Genomic DNA, 16,998 nt, shown 5'->3' on the forward strand with positions numbered 1-16,998 from the left:
ATAAAATCCTTCACAATCCTCTAGTAAAATAAGTATAGTTAGAATGACAAGAGTAAGTAACTCTTTGAACTCACAAGTACCACTTTGACACAAATCAAATCAGGTTCTTCTTCGTCTAAGATATTTCTATTGTAAATTCATATGTCGTAATAATATAATTTATTTATATTCAAGCTAGAGTTAAAACTTTGACTTAGACAATGACATTCTTATTCTAAATTACATACTAAATTAATATCATTGTAATCGGTAAAGATAAAATCCTCAATAAATTCTCGATAAAATAAATACGATTGTGCAACCAATAAAGGTATAATCATTAGAATGATAAGAACAAGTAATCCTTCGAATTTACTCGTAGCACTTGATGCAAAGCGAATTGAGTTCTTCTTCGTCCATGGCATCCTTATCACAAATCTCATAGCACAATAGCATAATCTATTTGTTTTCGTGCTCGAGTTAAAACTTTAACTTGACATTGATATCATTATCGTAAATTGCATACCAAATTAACACCTATATAACCAATAAAGATAAAATCCTTAATAATTTCTCATAAAATAAAGATTAATTGCATGGTACCCCTTGCAATTAGCTACCTTTAGTATCTTGATTTCTATATTCTTAAATGTTACATTGGGATCCCTATACTTATAAAAGTAAAACATCTAACCTCGTTTCTCCGCACGTTATCGATTCTACTAACGGAAATATCGTAGGGTATATCATTGAGCACAAGCGGACTCTACCTTACTTCGGTTTATCACTAAGCACGTACAGTATTTTTATAAATAGAATCGATGAGATGAGTAAAAACGAGGTTAAATATCTCATTTTTGTAAATATAGGGATTCTAATATAATTTTTTAAAAATATAAAAATAAAAATACTAAAGATAACTAATCATACGGATAACATATAATTAGCTCGTAAAATAAAAAATGATTATTCAACTAACAAAAATATAATCGTTAGAGAGCAAATCTAATTCTTTTTCCTCTAAGCTATTCTTATCACATGTCATATATTATAATAATATAATTCATAGTGTCTAGTGTGAGAATTTGTTGATCGCTAAGAGGAGAGGTCGGAGCGTTAGGAGACTTAAATTTGAGACTTTTTTAGAACACTTAAAATTTGACAAAAATAAAAAATTAAAAAAAAAACCATTATGTTCTTTATTTAATGACAACTTACGCACGACTTTCCGTGAAAGTGCCATATGACCCCAGAGATAATGGCATCACGTTGGAATAAGAGTCACGCGATGCCGAATATTCTTTTTCGAGAAGAAACGCACGAATCTTGAAGTACTCGACGTTGGCTGTTAGCGCCAGAGGGCAATGTCGTGATTGTCGACAGAGTTGATTTGGATTCCGTCAAATCGGCTCCCGTCATGTCATTAGCGACGGAGAAATGACTCCGTATTGCCACATCAGCCCCGAGTCGACTCAACTCACGGTGGATTATGACACCCGCACTCCGGCGGACGGCGTTAGCACTCGAACAAGCGGAATATTCGCAGAATGCCGTTCGCTGGGAGACGGCTCCGTCAGGAGACAGTTGGTGCGGCGTGGGTCCCACGGATATAATATTCGAGAAGGGGAAGGGTTGAGTGCGACGAAGCGCGTCTCCGTTGTCCGTTCCCTTTCCCTTTCCCTTTCCCTTTCCCCTTCTCGGATAGACTGTTACCATTCTTTCCTGCTTTCTCCACGCGGAGGTTTCTTTCCTTCTTTCTCCGTCTCATCCGTTCTTTGTATGGCAGCCCGAGTGTTAGTCACTGGAGTCCTGGGGAAGCGATTCGTGAACCGGATCTGGGCCGCTCGGGATCCCGCGCCGCCCGCCGTTGCTTCTTCCAGGTTCGCCCCCCTTCTTTTTGTCTTCTTTTCTTGCTCGATCTGATGTTGCTCCTACGAACACGGGGATACATGCTCTTGTTTGGGGGAAAACCATGGACCTTCTTCTTCATCGTAAACCACTCTTAACAATTTCTTGGTCATCTCCTCACACAAGAATCTCTTGCGACAAGTATTAAAATCGGTTGCTTAAAACAGGGGTTTTTGGTCCGAATCTCTAATCTCTAACGAGCTGTCTAGTACTGATTTATCGACCATGGAAAAATCCTTCGGTGGGTGGTAGACACATCTTTCGTATCCTCTCACGCCAGATGGGAAGAAGGACTGTCCTTATTGGTTGCGAGTGTCGCTGAGATGATCCAGGCGATATCAGCCGTATGATACGTTCGTCGAGGTCATCGACGTCTCCCTTCTTTTTTCCCTTGATCTCGTTCCAACCGGTTTCTTACCCTCGCATGGTGTACCGGTGGAACCCGCTTGCTACCGTGACACGCATTACTCCGCTTCCTCGAGGCACCGGAGCGGGTACGTGAGCGGGTGAGGAGGTCTCGTACGGTTGGGATTTGCTAGCTGATGGTGGCATCTTGGCTCTCGATTGGGGAGTTTTTCTTATTTGTCTGAATACTATGGAAAAGATCCGCTGCATCACCGAAACAGCATGCAGCTATAGAAGTCCGCTTCTGGCTTGGTGCAGGAAGAGGGGAGTGCACGCGTCGTCGTACGATAAGAACGAGGACGAGCCGGTGGGACCCACCGCGGTGCCGGATAATGTGATCGACGCCAAGGCAGACAAGTACTACTGGGGCCCCCACCCCACCACCGGCGTCTTCGGCCCCGCCGCCGAGACTGGCGCCTCCTCCGTAGCCGCCGGCGGTGCGAAGACGGCAGCCGGCCCGTCGGCGTTGGACGAAACCGTGTGGTACCGCCCCCTGGAGGACGTCGACAAGACGCCCCACGCCTGAACGCGGCCTCGGTAGCATCAGCTATCACGCAATAAGCAGCGGGTGTATGTGTGTGTGTTGAATGCATGTAGGAGAACCTGTTTGCCTCTGCTTCGATCGTCGTTTTGCTTTCCGGTATGGCGTGCTTTAGCTTTAGCGATGATGTATTAGTAAATGGCTTGCTGAAAACTTCGTTAATGTTACGTTGCCATCGCTGCACAATTTGCTTTCTTTTCCTCTTTCTATAATTCGCTGTTTGTCTGCCTTGCCATCGTCGTACATACGGTGCAGTCCCACCGAGCTAGTGGGTTAAGGGATTAGGCCTCTTGGATCGTTGTGCCGACACAAGCTTGCTTGGACTACGGCCATCGGATCCAATACGGAGTCGATGCGTTCTGTGATCCGCACCGATAGGATTAATCATTCATGTTGGCAAACCCCGCCGCACCGAGCAAGTAAAATTATCATAAGACAAAATATATCACAATTAATATAGGACGAATTCCAGGAAAACACTCTATTTTTAGCTTTTTATTTTCCGTAAGCATACTCATATTTTTCATTTTTTGTCAAACATTCCACAAAATATCTCCAACAAGCCACAATAACAATTCTCGTTTATTCTTTTAAACCAAGCTTCAGGGTAAATTGATCTACAGAGTGACCAACAAACATACTTTTTAAAATCATATTTTGTATATGAGAAGTTCTATTGAATCTTGAATCAATTTGTGTTTGTTATAGCATTTTTAAATAAGCATATAATATTTTGATAAAGGTTTTTAAAATACTGCAAATTTATAAAAAATAATATAAGTGACGCGTGAATTTTATACATGCGAGGCTAATATTGTCACCCTGTGACCATCGATAGGGTGTACCCAATACTAGTTAGTATAACTCCCTCGTCAAAGGATATTTCGAAATTGTGAAAAATAAGATCTTCTTTAGAAAAAAAAAAAAAAAAAAGGGATCCATTTTGGAAAAACTTCAAAATAAAAATAAAAAATTGACCATTTAATATAACAAAGTTTTCTTAGATATTATTGTATACTCAATACTCTCACTGCTACCAATAAAGATTTCTTAGACGCGACTCCGAATCAAATCGAATTGATTCAACTATCAACAAGATTTTGGGACTAAGAGGAGGATCACACATCCTAAAAGTATCTCTCATCTTACCCTCAACACTTCTACATCGATGAATGATCCCGACCTCCGTCCTCGGGTAGGAACGTTACCCATATAATGATCCCAAGGGTACATTTTCTGCTGAACTAAGGACATGTATAAAAGCCGGGTGGGATGATGCAGCAACTCCAAGGCCTCTTTCGAGGTAGCGAAGGACGAGGCCTCCCGTCTACACAACCATCTCAAGCATCTCGCCCACGATTCTGCCGTCGATGCCAAGCGGAGATGGCTCGCCACGGACCACGAGGAACGGGATCGAGCAGAGGAACCCGTCAAGAAGGCCAAGCGTCGAGAGAGAAATGGCTGCTCAGTTGCAGGAGGAGCTAGCCGAATTCCCGGCGAGGATGGCCACGAAACCAGCCGCTACCCCCTCTTCATCTACAAAAGTTGTTTTCCGTTCGATCTCATAGTTTGACAGCACTATACATTCTAATTAGAATTAGTTTGAAACGTTAGGCATTCTTGATTTACATGTTTATTTATTTAGGCATCCTTGCTTTGAGGATTATTTCAACATGCTTTAGAGGAAGATATCCATCGGTGGAAACTAGGTCTCGGGTCAAGCATTCGATATACGCTGGCAGCCACCTTCGGCAAGAACTTACAGCTCCGACAAGGTCCCTTGGGATTGGAACGTGGGCGATTACACTGCCGCCAAGCTCCGCTATTCGAGAGGTTTGGAGGCGTCGAAGGCGTTGAGATCAATTATCTACATGTGCTTAAAATTGCATTGCAATTATCACCCGATGATATTACAACGGAAAGTACCAAAGCAGATAAGCAATTAAAAAAAAGTGATAATTCTGATGTTGAAAAACATTGAGCTACAAAATGAATTTTGAAATATTACTTATTTTCTTGAAGACGAAGATATCTCTGTAGAATTACTGAAATATTTCTGTGGGTTAGGAAAGTATACATCCAATCGTTTTTTCTGCCTCTCGGATATTAAAAAAAACTGGGAGATCGACTTCTTGTTTTCGGTAAAAGAAAAAAATTAAAATACTTTCTTCGCAGATAAAAACAGAGATAATAATGGAACTCTCGTATCAATATTAATTAAATATTTTCAACACAAACATAAAATTGCAAATTATCAGACGTTGAATGGATTAGCAATCGCGGAGATCAGAGTCCTGGCTTGATCTTCTCCGTAAGGGAGAAGACAATAGCGCACAGTGTGTTCATAGTCGATCATCTGGGGAAAGGCTCATCATCTCGCCGCGACCATTGATGTATCATCAACGGCAACAAAGCATCAGAAATCAACAAAACTAAAAAAAGGAAAATAGAAGATGGAAGGATGGAGATCAGAACCGCTGGCTTGAATCTTCCTCCTCCAATCTGAGGAGACAAAGAAAAATGCACAGTGTATTCACCGTCGATCATTTGGGGAAAGGATCATCACATCCCGTAGAACACCTCCATCAGTCTCTTCCAAATCGGAAAAGAAAATGAAACAAAAAGAAGAAAGAAACCAATCATGGATTTATCAACAGACATGAACACAAACGCTGAGAATCTAACGCCGAAAAGATCATGAAATCTAGAGATCTCGACTACGAAGCCTCCGCGAAGAGAGAGGAACCTTAACTTTAAACGAGGAGGCGAGCTACTTATAGAAAGGAAACGAGAAACCCAAATGGCCATCGGAAAGGAGATCAACGATTGCACCATGCCAGCCATTGGATTGGTTGGCAATCGCGGAGATCAGAAACCTGGCTTGATCTTCTCCTTGAAGGAGAAAACAATAGCGCACAGTATGTTCATAGTCGATCATCTGGGGAAAGGCTCATCATCTCGCCACGACCATTAATGCATCAACAACGGCTGACAAGCATAAAAAAATTCAGAGAATCTTAAAAACAAGAAAGGGAAGAAGACGATGGAGGGATGGAGATCAGAATCGCTGGCTTGAATCTTCCTCCTCAAAAATGAGGGGTAGATAAAGAAACACGCGCAGTGTATTCATCGTCGATCATTTGGGGAAAGGATCATCACATCTCATGAAACACCTCCGCCGATCTCTTCCAAATCCGAAAAAGGAAAACGAGAAAGAAGGACGAAAGTGAAGTAGGATCCATCGACAAAGAAGAGGCGCGAACCTTCGAGATCTCGCCTTCAAAGTCCTACAAAACCACGAACCCTAGATATGTCGCCTCCGAAGCCCCCGCCATCAGAGAGGAGCTTTGGGCACCGAGGAGAGAAGCCGTGGAGGCGACTTACTTATAGCGAGGAAACGAGAAACCCTAATATCCATTAGGAAGGAGATCAACGGTTGGGATATCGCAACGTCGTAGCTCCGAAATGAGACCCTATGACCCAGGAGGCGGCGGCAGGAAGGAAACCGATCAAATCAAATCTGATCAACGGCTTTTAGGGTTTTATCCGTATTTACAACTTTATCTCTGTAAAAATTTTAATTACTTAAATTCTATAGATTAAATTATAGAGGAAGAATTACATTTTAAAAATTAAGACTAAGATAATTAAGCTCCAATTAATTTTTTATTGTCAGTCTTTGAAAAAAGAAACGACGACATTGAAAGTTAAGTCAGATGCCTCACATATAAAAGATTACGACTGAAAAATATAATAAAATAAAATCAATATTTCATTATATTTTCTTGGACGAATTCCAGGAAAAAAAAAGCTTTTTATGTTTGAAATATCTTTTTTCATTCCATATTCTATCGATCGACCCATAGTATGATCAGGTGTGATTATAATATTTTTTATACTATATCATAGTGTTTACAATAATACTATTGTATAAAAACACTATAATATAGTGTTTTTATAAATAGTATAAAAATATATATTTATAGTATTTTTATATTATATTATAGTGTTATTAGCAATAGCAGAAAATTGTTATTGCGTAGCAACGAAAACATTGTAATATAGTATTTTTGTTTTTCGTAATATTAGGAAGATATTATAACATTATTTTTTACTATATTATAATTATATTTAAATATTATTAAAAAAATACTATAACAATGTGTGAAAATACTGTAATGGGATCGGTTCATCCTATAGACTTGTTCATAGAAAAAAAAAAAGGATAAATGATTAAGGGTATTTTAGATATTAGAGAATAGAGGAGCGGAGAGAGGGTTACGATCGCTCCTCTTTGCATCCCTTGCTCTGATATCGGAGGAAGGTTGTTGTAACGGTACCCTTCTCGTGGTCAGCGGTGCTCTGCTGCGGTCGGCGGTTCCGCATCTCCTGCTATCCTCCTGTTCTGCTCGGTGGAATAGAGGAGGGTTTCTTTGGGGGTGGCTACTGCATGCAGCCCTCTACTCTCCTTCTTCCCCTTCTCATTAGGAGGAACAAAGGTGAGGTGGGCTGGGTGACAGCGGCGGTGACTGCAACGAGAAAGTTGGGATCGTCGACTTGCTGTGATCCCTCTCTGCAGCCCCTCTTCTCAACAAACATGGATTCTGCGCGAAGCCCCCAACGCCATCTTCCCCTTCTCATCGGAGAAACAGAGAAGAAGAGGGCCGGCAGTTCTGCACTCTCCTCGTCTTCTCGGTGGAATAGAGGATGGTTTCTTTGGGGGGCGGCGAGTGTGCAGCCCTCCCAACGCGGCAGGGACATGGCAGCGATGGTCCGACGGTGGTGGCAGGGTAGATTCGACGGCGAGGCTCCCTGCCCTTACCTCTCAAGTTGATCCTCCCCTATCTTCTTTCCAGCCAGATGCTCCTTCGACGAAGCAGGTCACGCTCTAGATCGTAGCTTCCTTTTCCAGCGACCCTCGATTTTTGACTAACCTCTTCGAGGTTCCAGTTGAAGTCTGGATCTCAACTTGGATTTCTTTGCTCTAGAAGTTCAGGCTGACAAGAATATTGCTGTGTACCAGACTGTTGATTCTGCATAGTTGATTAAGACATTGTTTATGGCAATCGTTAGATATGTGGTAGGTTTTAAAAACATCCAATTTCTCACTAGTCTCATTTATCAAAACTACATATGGAATATCGACATTTGATCTTCACAAGTTGAAGAACGGTTTTTTTTTTTTGCAAGCTATACTCTGAAGAAGATTTGCAATGGATCCTCAAAGAGTTTTGAAGTATTTGCGGCCACCTAATGATTCTACGATGTCGGTCTCCTGATATACGTTTGGAGCTAGACAATCTACGGTCTATTCCTTTATGGGTATTACAAAATTATGCAATACTTTGGGACAATCACTCTACATCGACAAAGCAATAGCTACGCAGACGAGATTAGCATTTGCATGAGCATGTGCACTGGTTTCTTCCAACGAAGATCTTCCTAATGAGGTATTTTATCGTGATCTTGATGGGAACACCCGTAAGGTACATATCTCATATTCTTTGAAGCCACAACGATGTTAGAGTTGGTTATCTTTTGGCCATGCAAATGGAGCTTGTCAGCAATCTTCGAAATCTATCACTAAGGTCTACCGATCACGTTAGGCGCCTCAGCAACAAGGCGAGTCTCTTCTAATGGTTGTAGCACTGGTGGTGACAAAGACGATTGAGCATTCCAACTCGCAACTCGCAAGGACAGCACTAGGGACAGAATGACAAATCAAGAACTTCGTCTCTTCCTGTTATGTTGGAGTCTTCCATAATAGAAGTTTCCCGTGGTACTCGTGTGGTACTTGTGTGGTACTCGTGTACACTCGTGGACAGGAGAAGCATTAAGTCAGGAACTCCATCTCTTCCTATATTATCGGCTCCATCTACAACAAGAATTATAATATCTACTCATCGCGCCAATCAGGACTTTGTGTCTCAACAAACTCAAGCCCTAACAAACCTCGTCAGCAAAGATATTCTGCCTTAACTATCTCATGCCTCAACAAGCCATACTATCCAACTACTTGACTCAAAGTATAAAGTTTAAATATTTATAAGGTGTGGATGAAGTAGATAAATAGGAATAAAGCCGTAAGGATATTGTGCGGGAGGAAAATGTAAAATCTAATGATAAGAAAAAGGATGGTACTATCCATTCAAAGTCGTAGGATGAATACCTTACTTCCTTTTCCATTTGTTTTATTTCTGGTGAAGATAATCTACTGAAATGTTCATGGAGTTAATAAGCCTGAAAAATATCAGGAGCTCTACAAAATAATCAAATATGCTGCATGCAATATTGCTATTCTTGTGGTAATAAAACTAAGCAATCGTGCGTTTATGCTCAAAAGAATTTAATATGGTCAGACGTAAAACTGTTTAGACTCTAGTAAAACTTTTGATAGAATATGGGTCTTATGATATCCTAACTCTATTAATGCTTAGTTTATTTATGCTACTGATCAATTCATTCATCTTAAGGTTGAGGACAAAAAGAATGGTTGTCAATTCAATTTCATTGGTATATATGCTTCAAATAGAATACAAGAAATATATATACTATGGATTGATCTGAGTAACATTGCAAATGACTATCTTAATGTACCTTGGATTGTTCTTGGTGACTTTAATATTGTTTGGTATATAAATGAAAAAGTGGAGGGTATACAGCTTTTAGAAAGCCAACTTCAAAGTTTTAATGATTACATCGATACTACTGCATTGATTGATATGAAATATGTGGAAATGGGCTCTCCTGGAGTAATCAATGTGTTGCTAACAGAAAAATAATGGCTCGACTCGATCGGTTTCTGATTAATCAATAATGGTTTACAGTTTACCGTGATTCACTTTTTTAGTATGATGCACCCTTGTTTTCTGATTATTCTTCAATGTGTATAACAAAGCAACACTCAGAGGCAAGATACCTTTTAGATTCTTTAACATGTCGAGTACTCATCCTCAGTTCCTTTTGTTATCAGATCAGCTTAGGAATGTTAATATGTTTGGTTCGCCCCCTTACATCTTATGTTAAAAGCTCAAAGCCTATAAAGTAGCACTTAAGGAGTGGAATACAAACACCGTTGGCAATATTACCACCCGGGTTCAATTTTGCAGAAAGGAACTAATAGCAATGCAACATGAGCTGCAACTTCAGCCCCGTGATGAGAATCTTATCTACAAAGAGATAGAAGCTAGAAATAACTTTATGCAAACCTTAATGCAGGAGGAAAGTTTTGCAAAGTAGAAGTCTCGACAGCATTGGCTTACTCTAGGAGATTCAAATACTAAATTTTTCTATGCTTCCATTACTACACGAAGGTTCGTTAACCACATTACAAAATGTAAAGACAAATATAATAATCTTATTAAGAATTTAGATGAGGTTAAAGCACACAATGAGTAATTTTTTTATTCCTTACTCAATGAAGCGGTGCAACCTAATAACATTTATGTAGAGCCAACTAGAAAGCTTGATTCGGGTGCCATTTCGATCCTCAATACCCCAATTATATATGACAAAATTGTAAGAGTTGTCTTTAAGTCACCGAAGCACAAAAGCCCTAGTCGAAACGGATTTGCACTGAATTTTACCAAATTATATGGTCTATTATTGGTAATGATGTGATTAAAGTTTGTCAATATTTTTTCTCTTTAAGTCATATTCTTAGATAGATGAATTATACTTTTATTTCTTTAATTCCTAAGAATGCAAGGGTTGATTCACTAGAGAACTATCGACCCATATCATTATGCAACTTTATTTACAAGATCATCTCCAAAGTGTTGTCAAACAGAATGCAAAAGGTAATACATAGGATTATTAGTCCTAATCAGGCTGCTTTCATCGAAGGGAGAAGTATACATTATAACATTCTTCTTGCTAATGATTTGGTCAAGGATATGCACTCAAAAACAAAAGGGACAAAATTATGTTTTAAAATTAATTTATGATTCAGTTAATAGGAAATTTATCTACAAGATACTCATCAGTATTAACTTCCCTCAACAATGGGTTAATTGGATTCAATGTCGCTTGAAAACTCCAAAGTTTTTTATACTCTTCAATAGCTCACCTATTGACCTTTTTTTTAGAGCACGAATGACATCCAACAATGTGATCCACTCTCTCCATATTTTTTTACTATTGCAATGGAAGGACTCAGTTGTATATTAAAACAAGCAGTCTCTAATGACAGTATTAAGGTACCCAATGCTAGTTTTATTCATATATGACACATAACTTTTACAGATGATTTACTTATCTTTCTTAAAAATGATTCAACTTCAGTAAGGAACCTAGCTACTATTTAAATGACTTTGGTATAGTTTTTAGCCTTCAATTAAATTATACGAAAAGTAAAATCTATATGGATCCTTGTATTAATGATAATGACTTTATTGCACACACTTTAGGGACTTGTGAGGGAAGTCGACTAGTTCCTTGGGTCTTCCACTCATATCCACTAGTATTCACAAAACCTCAACCTATCCTATAAAAAAATAAAGAATAAAATTTTCTTCTAGAAAAATAGGCTTCTTTCAAAAACATGTGTGATTATAATATTACTAGTAAATTATTAAAATAAAAAAAATTAAAAAAATCTAAAAAATGGGTTTATTTTTATTTTTATTTTTTGCAATAGGATGCCGATTAGAGCTTTTTGTGATTCAAAAGAAATATCATCAGGCATGTTTTGATGTTTGAAACTTTGGTAATACAATAAAGCACAAATCACCGAAATCTTATTTTGAAATATTATATATTATTATTAATAGTGTGTGTCCGACATTTCATAGCAGTTCTTCTAAGGTAGGAGATGATTGAGGGAACAGCTCAGAAGACATTAGACGCTCTAACGATGGATGACGTGAAGGTGATAGAGATCGAACAGCTCAGAAGACATTACACGCTCATCTTCCTCCAACTACGGCATGGTTGATTCAATCAATGGCACAGCCTTCGATCCTCGAACTCACTCGTCCTGTTTTGACTTCTTGCCCTCGGAATTCTTCACCATCCCCGTTGACAAACCCATCGGTCTTCCATCACAACCCCCTCTCCCTCATCATCTCATCCACCTGTTAAACCTCCTTCACCAACAATTCGTACACACACATATGGAATCCATGACCGTCACCATCAAAACCCACAGACACAGCCCACTCCCACCAACCCTAGTGGAAGGTAGGCAGGCCTTCACATTTCAGCTTTGATCAGGCTTTAGAAAGATAGAGGTGCACAATATAAACAACCCTCTCCTATCTACCTATATGTACGTATAAAGACTATATAGTCAGCGTGGGTTAGACGAAGATTTCTTTGATGGCAGGTGTCTCTTTATATATATACATAGTTGTGGAAGGACCTTCCGTCCACCTTCGTCTCGTGCTGCTATAAACAAGAAGAGGTGTTGTGTTGTGTTGTCCACCTATGGAGGAGGTCGAAACTCCCCGAGCTTTTGATTCACCAAAGGATTCCACTAAGGGGGAGATAATGGCCTCACTGCGCTTTGGTTGTGATGATTGGCCTTAATGTATTGAAAGAATGCTGTGATAGTGAGAGGTTGTGTGTTGTTTATCCTGCAAAGACACAGCTTCGGCATGTCTGACATGGACAGAGGCAGATGTTGTATTAGGAAGAGGATGATATTGCCACCTGTGCTAACACAATAACAGTCTAACTTAAGAGAGAGAGAGAGAGAGAGAGAGAGTTGTGGATTGACATCCATATCACAACATACCCTTTGTTTACTTTATAGAATGTCTTTGCAGGACATAATTAAGGGCACACACTAATCTCATTCTCATCCCCAAGGCTTAGCTTGCGTTAAACTAATGTGATTATGAGAGCTAGCAATGGCTTTATCTTTTCCAATTCCTTTAGGGCACACACTGATGAATGTGGATGAAGATGGCGTGAGCTGTAGTGGAAGTAGGTGTCACAGCTGAGTCGGGGAGCCTCCACCATCCTGCTAAAACCACTTCCATTTCTTAAGCCAGCCTCTCAAAAGAAGAAGAAGCGTCACACCAATCCATATGTTTGATCGATCGGCTCTAAAATCTCCTCTTGTGGTTCTAAGCATTAAATTTACTGTATATTGATTGATGGTGGTGTTGCTTATGAGAGATTCAGGCATGTCTTCCACAGCAGTAAACATCAGAGACCAGTTGAACGAGATTGCTGTGATCAGATTTAGTTGAATTTGTTGGTCATCTTGTCAAGCTTAAACCCTAGTTTTGTTGTTTGTTTCCCCTCATTGGAGCATTGGTTTTGCTGCTATGGACAGCACTCTCAAATTGCACTGTTTCCATCTGCTATCACGTCACTTGCACTATACTTACCTTCTTCTATAGACTCTGCATGTCCATTTCTTTTCCCACTTCACTTCTCATGCGCAGCTGCACTCACGCGGCTGGGGAAGTTGTGGAAGAGAGCAGTACTGAGAGCGATCGATGGCACCCTTGACATCTCAGCTTCACCACCACCACCACCACCAAGCTTGTCCTCGGTGCTTTCCACTCGCTCGTGATATGGTTCCTTACAAAGAGATCAGGAACTGAGAATAAATGGTCTCAACCTTGTAAACTTCATTATCGAACATAAGCATGCACGCACGGTTTCGGGGGAAAACGGAAGAAGAGTCTTTCGATTGCACCAGTCAAAGGTTAATTAACAGCCATTAAAGCCATTAATTAACTGTGTCACACAATTGAACTACACTTTCATGTTGCGTGGCGAGTGGGGCTAACGCCATAATAATTGCCCACAACCCAAGTGGGAAGAAACGACACGAGTTGAGTACGCTTTGCTGTCTCCCATCTCTCTCTCTCTCTCTCTCTCTCTCTCTCTCCATCTCACGCTGATGTCATGCCATCGGCTGTGCTCTCCTTATATATCCACGAGTCTGCAGCAGAAGCCAAAGCAAAGCTCACTATTACGACGCCATGGCTCAACAAGGCCTCGAACTCTCGACGGTGCCCAACGACCGGTGGGAGATCCACCCCAACCCCTTCTCTCGGACCGCCATCACCCAGTGCTGCTCCAACGCTGCCGCCGCTGCATCGTTCGCTGATGCTTCCAGCCACTCAGCCCTCAGCATGGACTCCTCGTCTGGTGATGTTTCAGGAGAGCCAGCGGAGAACCGCCACATGTGGAGCCATGTCCTGCTGTAAGTGTTACGGAAGACGCCATACATAATTGCTACTCATGGTGATCTATAGATCTTTCCCTCTGAGTACATAAGCGAACCAAACTCGTCCTCTGAAAGTAGGTGTCGATGTTGCAGAGACGTAGAAGATGCTGGGGAGGTGGATGATGGGGAGAGCTTCCTTGAAGTGCTGAGCTCACGAAGGCTAACAGCAGATGTGTTCGAACCTGCATGCGCTAACTCCAAGAAGATGGACAGCTGCAGGGAATTGCATCCATTCTCTCTTCACTCCTTGGGAAGCATCATGCAGCCAGATTTCGCTAACAACTGGTCTCTCGCTCCTTCGAACCCACAGCTCGAGCATCATCTTGCACCATCAACGTGCAATGGCTATATCTCTGCTTCGATGTTGATCGATCACTTGGCGTCTGATACTTCTCACGTTACGCATGAAATCCCGGTTTCACCGTCGTTTACTGTCGACGCAGTTGTAGGAGAAAGCAGTAGAAGCTATTATGATCACAACGTGAAGCCACGGAGTCACCAAACAGGTCTCAACCATGAGTTCTGCGGTGGAATGGCAGAGGCTTCATGGTTTAACCGAAGAAGTCCGTCAGACCAAGTCCCCTTTGGTGGATGCTTAGGCAAGCAAGCTGGAATGGAGTTACCAGCGTCAAAGCCTCGTGTAAAAGGCTCAGATTTGTGTTGTGGCAATAAGCAAGCATATGAAAGATCATCAGTAACTCTCTCACTCTCTCGCTCTCTCTTTCTCGTTTACAGACACAAAACCCTCAAAACATTACATGTAATTGTTTCTGCTAAGAAGTAAAAGCTCATTTCTTATTGCAGATAAGGGGAAATAGCAGGAATACCGGAACAGTTGAAGGAAAGAAGCAAAGATCTGATGAAGAGAGTACAGAGACACTCCTCAAGAAATCCAAGTATGATAGCTCGATGGTTTCACCTGCTAAGGTTAGGTTAAAGATACGCATTTATCATACTGTTTCTTGGAATATATAGCACAGGGAGATAATGTATTCTTGTCGGAAACAGCTGCAGGTGCCCAAGGCAAGGATGGCAGCTGAAAGAATCAGTGCTCTACAGCAAATTGTATCGCCATTCGGGAAGGTAACCGATTCCACCATGTTCTTCGTGATCAGATAGAAAAGCATGAGGTCATCCAACACTCTCTTTTGCGAATTTGTCAGACAGATCAAGCATCTGTGCTCATGGAAACCATATTTTGTATCAAAAGTCTACAAGAGCAAGTACAGGTAACACCATAAACTTCTCGTCTTCTGGGAGGAAAAGTTCTATTATCATTCCTATAACTTTACTGCTTCATCAGTTTTGTCTTGATTAACAAGAATATGTTGCATCAGAGACCAAAATTGAGGTTTAAGTCACTCGACCTCAACCTTTTGCTCAAGATTTCTCAATCTCAATCTCTGTATTAGTAATCACCAATTAATTGACGATAATTCTTGTCCTAACCATGCAGTTGCTAAGTGATCCATACATGAAGTCAAGTGCTAGCAAGGTACTTCAAGATCTTTCCTTATCTATTTCTTACAGTGGCAAATGGACTGCTACATGATCTGTATCTGCCCTTCGCAGGATCACAATTCATGGGGACAATTGGAGAGGAAGGTAAAGGCTCAGGCAAAAGTTGATCTGAGGAGTAAAGGGCTTTGCTTGGTTCCTATTTCATCCATCTCTCAAGATCATACAGACAATAGCAGACCAGATTACTGGATGCCAACATACAGAAGTTGTTTCTACTAGTTAGAGCCTTCTTGCGTAGATCTTTAGATCACCAATTCTGTCAACGACATGTAATTGTCCGACAACATAAATGTTTCTACCAGTTGTTATTATTTTGATGGAATTGTTGCTGTATTGTTTTGTTTAATACCACGAAAATATACGGTAATGCTATTTAAAAACATTATAATTGAGTAATTTCTCGTATATTTTAACTTCAATTCTTTCGTGAAAAATGAGAAAATGGTATCGTATGATTTTTCCAATTAATTTTACTCACATATAAAGGGTTGCACAAATTATATTTTTTACAAACATAAATCATCCACACAAATCAATCTAACATACCCAACAAATCAATGGCAAATGTTAAATAGAATACAGGTGCATAGAGATGTAATGTTTATGTTTGGTAACACAAAAACAATGTAACTTTCTTCATATCTACGTTGTGTTAACAGTAATTAATGATGCATTAGCTACAAACTCGCCTTACTGGAAACATTATATACATAGTTAACTGGTTTACGGCCAACGTCATGATTATATCAAATTAGAATATATTAAGAAGTTTGCTATTCACAATCCTTAAAAATAATAAAATATTTTTTTATTATTTATTAACAATCTTTTTTTTTCTTCCCTACAATGCCACCATCACAAACACGATTTGTTGCCTCTCTTTGATGTCCCTGGATGCTTATCGCATATGTGTTTGACTGATGGCCCACCCATGTGGATTTTATCAGTCCACAGCCCACACCCCCTTTTAACCTAACCCTAATTAAGATTAGGGAGGTGTGGTGGCTGCATTTTAGAGGTAGATTAAAGCTATAAAAAGGCAGCAACGAGGCAGATCTTTGCAGCCACGAGATTCCAAAGAGAAGAAGGAGAACAAGACAAAAAAAGGAAGAGAAAGAAAGGGAAGAAGACAAGGACAACGCAGAGAGACTGTTCTCAATCATCTAGTAGTGTTCTCATCTCAGGTTAGATCAAATCTACAGTAGGCTCTTGCTGTGATTACTTGGGAGGTTTTAGATATTGTGGGTAGTGACGTGATCCTTGTATCCCAGTTATTCTCTTGTGGTTGTTGCTAGGGTTTTGGGCAAGAGATTGAGATTTGTACATTCATTATTCTCATAGTGGATTATCTCTAGTTTGCTCCGTGGTTTTTACCCTTCACATTGAAGGGGTTTTCCACGTATATCTTGGTGTTCTGTTTGATTGTGTTTTCATTTTATTCCGCTGCGTATTTTGG

General features: G+C 40.3%; 2 protein-coding genes, 1 long non-coding RNA gene, 2 other non-coding genes and 2 pseudogenes across 12 annotated transcripts; 2 read left to right on the forward strand and 5 right to left on the reverse strand.

Moving 5' to 3' along the window:
* The first annotated feature begins 1,643 nt into the window (after positions 1-1,643).
* LOC135619170 (late embryogenesis abundant protein At5g17165-like) lies at positions 1,644-3,028 on the forward strand. Its single transcript, XM_065120912.1, has 2 exons — positions 1,644-1,859; positions 2,551-3,028. Exons 1-2 carry the CDS (start codon positions 1,759-1,761, stop codon positions 2,816-2,818), a joined length of 369 nt encoding a protein of 122 aa, XP_064976984.1. The 5' UTR covers positions 1,644-1,758; the 3' UTR covers positions 2,819-3,028.
* A 1,402-nt stretch (positions 3,029-4,430) lies between these two features.
* On the reverse strand, positions 4,431-6,245 carry LOC135619171 (uncharacterized). Its single transcript, XR_010489329.1, has 2 exons — positions 6,097-6,245; positions 4,431-4,700 (listed from the first exon to the last, which is right to left on the reverse strand). It is a non-coding gene; the product is annotated as an uncharacterized LOC135619171 (long non-coding RNA).
* On the reverse strand, positions 5,115-5,214 carry LOC135621350 (small nucleolar RNA Z103). Its single transcript, XR_010490515.1, has one exon. It is a non-coding gene; the product is annotated as a small nucleolar RNA Z103 (small nucleolar RNA).
* LOC135621352 (small nucleolar RNA Z103) lies at positions 5,297-5,405 on the reverse strand (annotated as a pseudogene).
* Positions 5,697-5,796, reverse strand: LOC135621349 (small nucleolar RNA Z103). Its single transcript, XR_010490514.1, has one exon. It is a non-coding gene; the product is annotated as a small nucleolar RNA Z103 (small nucleolar RNA).
* On the reverse strand, positions 5,887-5,998 carry LOC135621351 (small nucleolar RNA Z103; annotated as a pseudogene).
* A 7,508-nt stretch (positions 6,246-13,753) lies between the features above and the next one.
* LOC135619172 (uncharacterized) lies at positions 13,754-15,853 on the forward strand. Of its 8 annotated transcripts, none has more exons than XM_065120913.1 (7): positions 13,754-13,997; positions 14,097-14,715; positions 14,826-14,948; positions 15,030-15,104; positions 15,185-15,250; positions 15,478-15,516; positions 15,594-15,853. In XM_065120913.1, exons 1-7 carry the CDS (start codon positions 13,774-13,776, stop codon positions 15,759-15,761), a joined length of 1,314 nt encoding a protein of 437 aa, XP_064976985.1. In that variant the 5' UTR covers positions 13,754-13,773; the 3' UTR covers positions 15,762-15,853. The 8 variants fall into 8 exon arrangements, with proteins under 8 accessions (XP_064976985.1, XP_064976987.1, XP_064976986.1 ...); XM_065120915.1 differs by having other exon boundaries at positions 15,036-15,104; XM_065120914.1 differs by having other exon boundaries at positions 14,100-14,715.
* Positions 15,854-16,998: the final 1,145 nt, after the last annotated feature.

This window comes from Musa acuminata, chromosome BXJ2-8 (genome assembly GCF_036884655.1).
Source record: "Musa acuminata AAA Group cultivar baxijiao chromosome BXJ2-8, Cavendish_Baxijiao_AAA, whole genome shotgun sequence".
Taxonomy (NCBI): domain Eukaryota; kingdom Viridiplantae; phylum Streptophyta; class Magnoliopsida; order Zingiberales; family Musaceae; genus Musa; species Musa acuminata.